At 46.7% G+C, this 9,809-nt stretch overlaps 1 protein-coding gene across 1 annotated transcript; it reads right to left on the bottom strand.

Annotated features, from left to right (window-relative positions):
• Positions 1-2,026: 2,026 nt before the first annotated feature.
• Positions 2,027-3,023, bottom strand: LOC119365111. Its single transcript, XM_037630709.1, has 2 exons — positions 2,588-3,023; positions 2,027-2,493 (listed from the first exon to the last, which is right to left on the bottom strand). Exons 1-2 carry the CDS (start codon positions 2,803-2,805, stop codon positions 2,196-2,198), a joined length of 516 nt encoding a protein of 171 aa, XP_037486606.1. The 5' UTR covers positions 2,806-3,023; the 3' UTR covers positions 2,027-2,195.
• Positions 3,024-9,809: the final 6,786 nt, after the last annotated feature.

Here is a 9,809-nt window from a genome sequence, read left to right as displayed (position 1 = left end):
CGATAAAGAGTTACCGATTACACAAGTCTAACAAATATCTTAGAGAGATTATATCAGTAGAATATGATTATCTAGATTAGCTTTGACTAGTATGAATCTGGAGTGCTTGAGGTGTCAACAAGTGGGTTGTTCTTGAATCCCCTCCCCCGCCCTCTCTAGTTGGCATTGCTCATTCTCGCGTGTTTTGCTAAGTTGGTACTTCTTCCTTTAATTTGTTCAGTTTAGACACCATTGGTGTAGTATGTCTAGTATGCACACCCAAACTTGGAAAATTGATCAATAATCTAGCCCTTCAGAATTCATGCATTGCACAAGCTGGTGTGAAAACTAACTGGAATACCAGATGAAATAGCTCCAAATCCGGTGAGATTTAATGATATTTTTATACAGTTATATTATATGGTGACCCATTTTACCAGATGCAACCTTGTATCCGAAACTAAATTTACCAAATTTGTTTACATGATTTGTGCTAGAGCAATATTGAATCCATGGTTCTGTGCGCAGTGCTCTGCTCAATCCAACAGGTAGGCACCTCAGCGGCGAAGTACACACGGTTCCCTTGGCACACTCGCGCACGTAGCCGAAAGCCAAGCCACAAGTGACCAGTGCTGACCTTGCCAGCCAAGAAGAAGAACACCACATCTTCGCCACCATCATGTGCCTCTGTCCACCCTCCTGGAAGACAACCAGCTTTGCCATTAGCAGCACATCAATGAGGCACTGTCTGTCAGGACCCAGACCTGACGAGCCCAGAGAAATCGACACTTCTGATGTTGATGATCAAGTTTCAGTCGTGAGAGCATGTGCGCCGTCTGATCTACATCGTGTGACTCGTATTGCAGGTTATCAGTTCGCAACCACAGCCGCAGATCATCCATCCGAAGGCCACCAAGGACTTGGGAATGACTGTTAACTTTTTTGACAAAGGCACTTTACATAAGATGCTTCTTTTTACTCTTAATAACTTCCCCTTCTTTGTGTGATGTGTCCGATGTCTTTGCACCTGAAGTTTATGCTTTGGCAAATGTTGTATCGCTAGCTGCTGACCTAGGAGTCCTACGGGTGATCTTCGAGAAGGACTCGCAACTTCTGGCTAAGGCCATGGACATCAGCAAGGTCGACTCTTTGCTGTATGCGGCTGTCATTGAGGATATGAGTACCAGCTTAAAATGTGGGTCTCCAAATTTATTATTAGAGTATATCGTCGTAGTGCAAACTCGGTAGCAGATGAATTAGTCAATATTGGTCGTATGTACCCTGAGAACCATTATGTGGAGTGGGAGTCTGATGTACCTGCCCAGGTGGCTGCTTGTGCTTTCGGCGATTTGCCTGAGCACTATTAAGCTATAAAAACTATGATTTTCCACATAAAGAAAACTTTTTTATGTGGCTACTTAAGCCCCCATTCGGGGTCGATGGATCCATCTCATGTAATAGGGGCTGCCCCCAAGCCGTCGTGTTCTTGCTGGCCCAGAACCCTAGCGACGACGCTTTCGAAGCAATCCTACTCTAACAAGCTGCCTACTTTTCTGTCTTGAGCATTTCATTTCGGTTTTCTAGCGACATATCCATAGTTACCTCCTATTAGCATTTCTTTTCGGTTTTCTACAAAAGTTAGTATAAAGTTGGGTCATCTATTTTAAAACGGAGGGAGTATTAATTTTAGTAGCCAACGATCTTCTAAGTTGATCGAACCGGAGTCGAGTGGAGTTGGCCAGACCGTGAAATCCTTCCCTCGGACACTGGTTCCGGTGACGGTGTGCGACCCGCGGCGAATTGAAGGCGGTAGACTGCTTAAGGTGCAAGAGAGGTTTTCGGCGTGGTTTCTGAAGATCCCTCATTTAGTGTGAAATCCCATTGTAACTCCTATATGAAAGGAGTGAAGCTGACTACTATGTGCAGGAAACATATACTAAATTTATTGTCAAGACTTAATATTAAATCTAACTTGAACAATAGACGAGTGATGGAACTATAAGCGCAGTGAGAGTAGATACTGAACAAGGTATTCACACACAAAAAAGGAAAAAAAGGATACTGAACAAGGCATGTTTCTCATTTCTGTATTTACACATCCATCGACCAGCCGGCCACCTTCCGGTCAGTTACCATGTCAAAATCCACGTAACAACCGCACCAACTGCTCTTTGAGCACGCCACAACCGACACGACTAATCTGCGGGCGAAATCTCCTAAACGAACAGCGGAGCCCGCACGGGCAAGCCCTTGGGCCTCGCCGCGCTCGCTGTCAGCGGCCGGAGCGGCGGCGCCCTGCCGAGCGCGGACAGCCGCCCTTTGGACACCTTCTTGAAGGCCGCGGCATTGTGGCGCGCGAACCGCCGGCGGTGCGCGTCCTGCAGCCCGACCTCGCAGCTCCGCGACGTCTTGATCCGCTTGCCCGGCGGCTTGGCCAGGTCCTCCAGGCCGCCCACCGCCGCGAGCGACGCGAACGACTGCGACTTGCCGTCGAAGAACTTGGACAGACCCCTCCTGCGCCAAGAGAAAAAGAACACCATGTCAGATCACAGCTTCAATCAAGATAGAGCCTCCATGGAACCGCGGTGTCCGGGCAGAGATCACGTACTTGAGCGGGAGCTGCGCCATGAGGGAGGACATCTGGAAGTTGTCGGTGGATCCGGAGGAGCTGGAGCTGGAGGTGGCGTCGTCGTCGAGCTCCTCGTCCGACGACAGCATGGAGCCGGCCGCCGACACCTCGGACTCGGACGGGCAGCCGATGTCCTCCTCCTGCTCCTCCTCGCAGCTCTTTCCATTGCTCCGCGGGAACAGCATGTAAGCCTCCATCTCCCGAACAGATCACACGATCACAAACAACGCACGCACGAAACCAAACGATCGACGCAGCGTGAATGGCTGGAGATCACGGGTGCTAGCAGGATGATAGCTTGGAGGACGGAGCGGGGGGGTCGGAAGCTATAAAGGTACCGGAGGGAGGAGGATAAGAATGAATGAGGAGCCGTGGCAGAGGAGGGGGGTGCGGATGCGCGCGGGACGGGATAAAGAAGTCAGTTCGTAGTAGAATAGAATAGAAGGAATTTAAAAAAGATGATGATAAATACGGGCGTGATGGTTATCATCTCGGCGGCAGGCAGGCAGGCAGGCTCCGTGGAGTGGGTCGACGTGGGGGGAGGGGATAAGGCATCCACGTATTTTTCTTGCACGGCTTTGCAAGATGCGACGGGTCTGCGCGCGCACTGTGGTGGGGTGTGTCCCCCTTTCCCGCAGGCGTGCCGACCGTCCCCATCCGGTGGAGCCGGGAGGAACCTGGGGATGTATGCTTGCTTCTTGCATAGTGGCGTTGCAGTACGCTTTGGCTACGTATTCTGGCCGTCGGATCCTTATCTTCGTTGTTGACGGCTCTGATGGGGGATCGGGTCGAGTAAAATAGACTGCTTTATCAGTTGACGATGCTCGGATTGGCTGAGTTTTGGACCGCAGCCTACTTCATTTTCTTATCGACAGACTCTCGTGGCATATGGTATTGATGGCGAAAGCTGATACAATTAATTTTGCTTATCTCAGCGAACTCTAGGTAGAGTCTATCATAACACTCTATTCAAGTGATTCGAAAAAGAAAAAAAAACTCTATTTAAGCACACGTTGCACAAACTCTTGAATTATCAAGTGAAACCACGCCACTTATTTCCAAATGGAATTCTTTTTAGGTCATCCGGGATCCTAGCCTTTTTTCAAGAGGCAATGTCTCGAACAGGCCAAATTTAGCGGTGGATCGTCAATTAGATTGAAGAACACGTCAAGGACGGGTCAATCACTTACTCACCGGGCCATCTACGGTTCTTGGGCCAAATTCGTGCCAACTTTAGAGAGGAAATTCAGAGGGAAGCATGGGCCATGGCCCAGTTTGGTCTCCATGACGCTCCGCCCCTGCATGGATTGGAGAGCCAAACAACCTAGTCTCTCCTTTCAAACGGGGCAGGTGTTGGCGTGTTGCCTTTAGGAGGGGGGAATGAAATTCACTCTTAAGTGTGAGCTATTTTTATTTTTGCAACAAAGTGGGCACTAGATATGTCGTGGGATTTCGTGACAATACACATTGTTATGAATTTGGGAGCGCGACAAGATGATCTAGGACGGGGTTCATATGAGGGAGTTTACCCAGGTTCAGGCCCACTATTGAAGAGGTAAAATCCTACTCTTGTTGGATATTTATATGGCCTCGTATGAGGATTTCTCAATACAAAGATCGTACAAGTGTGTCTCTGTGTGCTTATGTCTGCATACCGCGCGAGGGCACCCTGACCTTTCCTTATAGAGGGCTAACAAGGCTAGGGTTTTACAACGGTCGAGTCGTTTGGGGCGTGGTAATGGGTCATTGATCTCGTGTCGTTACTCTTGATTAAGTATCTTGTGGTAATGCTCGGTTCATGGCGTCACAACGTATGTCTTGATAGCGCACCAATGACCAAGCTGAGTGTGCTTCATGGAACAGGCTCGGACAAGTGGGCTTCTCGATAGGTCTTGGGCCATCCCATGCCTAATGGGCCGAGTCCTTGTATTTAACCTACCCTGAGGCGATCCTGCATTTCTTCTATCAGGACCTACCAAGGGGCCACTAAATGATCTTCGTCCACGCGACTGCTAATGGGTGGCGTTAGAGATGCATAATTCACCTTCTACGGAACGATGACAACATCATTTATGATCCTAAGGAGCCTATAACCCACATATACAGTTTCTACATCATGCTCCTTGGATTGATGGCCCAGGAATGGGTTTCGGTTGCCTCTTCAACCTGTGAGGGTTGCAGCTTAGTCTCGGATGCAGAATACATTTTCTTAACAACCAATTGCTCCATCAGAGGTGCGGGACTTTGAAAGCAACCAAATCTAACACCACGCCTGATCAAGATAGATATTGAACTTATTCTATAAGAAATTTTGGTCTATTGCATACGAGCAAGTTTTCCAAAATTTTAATGCTTTCTATAGAGATCTAGTGTCCATTAGGTGTCTAACTTTGGGGTTCTAACTCTCATCGCCAAAATAGCGGGTGAATATCATATCAATCAGTTTAGTATGATATTGAATGTCTATTCAATTTGATTATCAAAGTGTTTTTGATGTGCCTCTCTCCAGCGAGCCACATGATCATTTCTTCCACTGGACTAGGAAGGTGTTGGGCCCCCAAGTGCAAGGGTTTGTAGCAAACAACAATTTTCCCTCAAAGTGGATGACCTGAATGTTTATTAAACCATTAGGAGTTTGCAACCCAGCCAATGATAAGTACATGCGCACACAAATATTAATCTGCCTTGGCCCCAAACGAAACTAGTGAGGTTGTCAGTCTCACTAGCCTTGCTAACTACAAGGATTAAATGCAAGCGTGTATGGAAGATTGATTGCAACAAAAAAGTAAAAGAACAAGAATCTTAAAAAGAGTGTTTGATCAAGGTTGAAAGAAATATGAAGAAGAATGGACCGGGGTCCATAGGTTCACTAGTGGCTTCTCTCCAAAAGATTGCATGGTGTGGTGAACAAATTACAGTTGCGTAATTAAAGTACATTCTTTATAACATGATACATGGCATAACTAATAAATGAGCATCACATCCAAACATATATAGACCGTTATCCAACTACAACTATAGCTAATACTCCACCCAAGACCGATACCTAGCATGCATATTAAAGTATTAAGTTATAAAATAGAGTATTGCATTAAGTATGATGACATGAAATAGATGATATATTGTCTTCACCGTGTGTTCAAAGGAAAACTGTGCAATCATAGTTTTACCCCTAGTGGCAACAACGCAATACATGCCTTTCCACTTTCTATCACTGCGGTAGATTATTTGAAAGATTGCAACACAATACAAGTCTAGTCAAACTTGGCGAAAGAAAGACAATAGATCGGGGAGCATATGTGAATAAGAATTATGCAACAAAGAAACCAAATAGATCTCAAAAGGATTCATGGATAAATTTGATCATAAAGTGACAATTCATCACACTACAACAAACACACTAACATATTACATCACATGGATCACAATCATGTATGGCAGCTCATGTGATCTTTGCATTGAGAAGCAAGGGAGAGAAAACTAAGGATGGCAATTTTACCCATGGATATCCGACATGTATGGACAGGGTTTGGATATGCTTTTGTGCCCATGGTGGCACCCAAACCCGACCTGATTACTCGTGGGTAGGGCATGGGCATAATCTTGTACCCATGGATATACCCAAACCCAATCCAATAGTCTAACTTTATGGGCAATATTTTGAAGGAAATATGCCCTAGAGGCAATAATAAAGTTGTTATATCATATTTCCTTATTCATGATAAAGGTTAATTATTCATGCTAGAATTGTATTAATCAGAAACTTAAATACATGTGTGAATACATAAACAAATATCGTGTCCCTAGTAAGCCTCTACTGGACTAGCTCGTTGATCAAAGATGGTTAAGGTTTCCTAACCATGGACATGAGTTCTCATTTGATAACGGGATCACATCAATAGGAGAATGATATGATGGAAAAGACCCATCGTGTTAGCTTACATAATGATCGTTCAGCTTTATTGCTATTGCTTTCTTCATGTCAAATACATATTCCTTCGACTATGAGATTATGCAACCCCCAGATACCGGAGGAATACCTAGTGTGCTATCAACCGTCACAACATAACTGGGTGATCATAAATATGCTCTACAGGTATCTCTGAAGGTGTTTGTTGAGTTGGCATAGATTGAGATTAGGATTTTTCACTGCGAGTATCGGAGAGGTATCTCTGGGCCCTTTCGGTAATACACATCATAAGTTTGCAAGCAAATGACTAAGGAGTTAGTCACAAGATGATGTATTACAAAATGAGTAAGGAGACTTGCCGTTAACGAGATTGAACTAGGTATGAAGATACCAACGATTGAATCTTGGGCAAGTAACATACCGATGGACAAAGGGAATTACGTATGTTGTCATGACGGTTCAACCGATAAAGATCTTCGTAGAATATGTAGGACCCAATATGGGCATCCAGGTTCCCCTGTTGGTTATTGACCAGAGAGGTGTCTTGGTCATGTCTACATAGTTCTTGAACCCGTAGGGTCCGCAAGCTTAACGTTCGATGACGATATAGTATTATATGAGTTATGTGATTTGGTGACCAAATGTTGTTAGGTGTTCCGGATGAGATCACGGACATGACGAGGAGTCTCAAAATGGTCAATAGGTAAAGATTTATATATAGGACGATGGTATTCGAACACCGGAAGTGTTCCGGAGGGTACCGGGTACATATCGGATCACCGGAAGGGGTTCCGGGCACCCCCGGCAAAAAGATATGGGCCTTATGGGCCAAGAGGGGAAACGCACCATCAACAAGGGGATGGTGCGCCACCATATGGGCCGGCCAAGGTGGAGAAGGAAAGGGGAAGGAGGAAAGGAAAGAAATGGAATAGGATTCCCCCTTCCCCCTCTTTCCTTCCCCCTCTAACAAATATGACAGGGGGACGCGCTACTTGGGAGGACCCCAAGTAGGATTCAGCCTACTTGGGGCACCCTCCTGGCTGCTCCCTCCTCCCACCCCCCCCCCCACCTGTTGGAAATATTCCCTAGAGGCAATAATAAAATGGTTATTATTGTATTTCCTTGTTCATGATAATTGTCTATTATTCATGCTATAATTGTATTGACCGGAAACCGCAATACATGTGTGAATACATAGACCACACCATGTCCCTAGTGAGCCTCTAGTTGACTAGCTCGTTGATCAACAGATGGTCATGGTTTCCTGACCATGGACATTGGATGTCATTGATAACGGGATCACATCATTAGGAGAATGATGTGATGGACAAGACCCAATCCTAAGCCTAGCACAAGATCGTGTAGTTCGTATGCTAAAGCTTTTCTAAATGTCAAGTATCTTTTCCTTAGACCATGAGATTGTGCAACTCCGGATACCGTAGGAATGCTTTGGGTGTACCAAACATCACAGCGTAACTGGGTGGCTATAAAGGTGCACTACGGGTATCTCCGAAAGTGTCTGTTGGGTTGGCACGAATCGAGACTGGGATTTGTCACTCCGTGTGACGGAGAGGTATCTCTAGGCCCACTCGGTAGGACATCATCATAATGTGCACAATGTGATCAAGGAGTTGATCACGAGATGATGTGTTACGGAACGAGTAAAGAGACTTGCTGGTAACGAGATTGAACAAGGTATCGGCATACCGACGATCGAATCTCGGGCAAGTACTATACCGGTAGACAAAGGGAATTGTATACGGGATTGATTGAATCCTTGACATCATGGTTCATCCGATGAGATCGTCGTGGAACATGTGGGAGCCAACATGGGTATCCAGATCTCACTGTTGGTTATTGGCCGGAGAGTTGTCTCGGTCATGTCTGCATGGTTCCCGAACCCGTAGGGTCTACACACTTAAGGTTCGATGATGCTAGGGTTATAGGGAAGGTATGTACGCGGTTACCGAATGTTGTTCGGAGTCCAGGATGAGATCACGTACGTCAAGAGGAGTCCCGGAATGGTCCGGAGGTGAAGATTGATATATTGGACAAAGGGTTTTGGAGTTCGGAAGTGTTCCGGAGGTATCGGGTGATGACCAGCATGACCGAAAGGTGTTTCGGGAGCCCCGGCAAGTGTTGGGGGGGCTTCATGGGCCAAGGGGAGGGGGCAAACCAGCCCACTAAGGGGTTGTGCGCCCCCCTCACCTATTCCCACATGACCAGGGGGTTTGGGGCGCCCCATCTAGGGTTCCCACCTCCTGGCTTGGGGGCCAAGTCACCCAAAGGGGAGATCCCATCTGCCCTGGCTGCCGCCCCCCTAGGGGAAACCCTAGGGCGCCTCCCCCTCTCCCTTCCCCCTATATATAGTGGAGGTTTTGGGGCTGCCCAACACATGAGTCTCTCTCTCCCAAGGCGCAGCCCTACCTCTCTCCCTCCTCGTCTCTCGTAGTGCTTGGCGAAGCCCTGCTGGAGTACCGCGCTCCTCCAACACCACGACGCCGTCATACTGCTGCTGGACGGAGTCTTCCCCAACCTCTTCCTCTCCCCTTGCTGGATCAAGGCACGGGAGACGTCATCGGGCTGCACGTGTGTTGAACGCGGATGCGCCGTTGTTTGGCGCTTAGATCAGAATCAATCGCGATCTGAATCGCTATGAGTACAACTCCTTCATCTGCATTCTTGTAACGCTTCCGCTTAGCGATCTATAAGGGTATGTAGATGCACTCCCCTTCCCCTCGTTGCTAGATTACTCCATAGATTGATCTTGGTGATGCGTAGAAAATTTTGAATTTCTGCTAGGTTTCCCAACAGTGGCATCATGAGCTAGGTCTATTGCGTAGATTCTATGCACGAGTAGAACACAAGTTGTTGTGGGCGTTGATTTTGTTCAATATGCTTACCGTTACTAGTCCTATCTTGTTTCGACGGTATTGTGGGATGAAGCGGCCCGGACCGACCTTACACGTACACTTACGTGAGACAGGTTCCACCAACTGACATGCACTTGTTGCATAAGATGGCTAGCGGGTGCCAGTCTTTCCCACTTTAGTCGGATCGGATTTGATGAAAGGGGTCCTTATGAAGGTTAAATAGCAATTGGCATATCATGTTGTGGCTTTTTGCGTAGGTAAGAAACGTTCTTGCTAGAAACCCATAGCAGCCACGTAAAACATGCAAACAACAATTAGAGGACGTCTAACTTGTTTTTGCAAGGTATGCTATGTGATGTGATATGGCCAGAAGAAAGTGATGAATGTTATGTGATGTATGAGATTGATCATGTTCTTG

This window comes from Triticum dicoccoides, chromosome 2B (assembly GCF_002162155.2).
Source record: "Triticum dicoccoides isolate Atlit2015 ecotype Zavitan chromosome 2B, WEW_v2.0, whole genome shotgun sequence".
Lineage (NCBI taxonomy): Eukaryota > Viridiplantae > Streptophyta > Magnoliopsida > Poales > Poaceae > Triticum > Triticum dicoccoides.
This window is presented reverse-complemented; position numbering and strand designations above follow the sequence as displayed.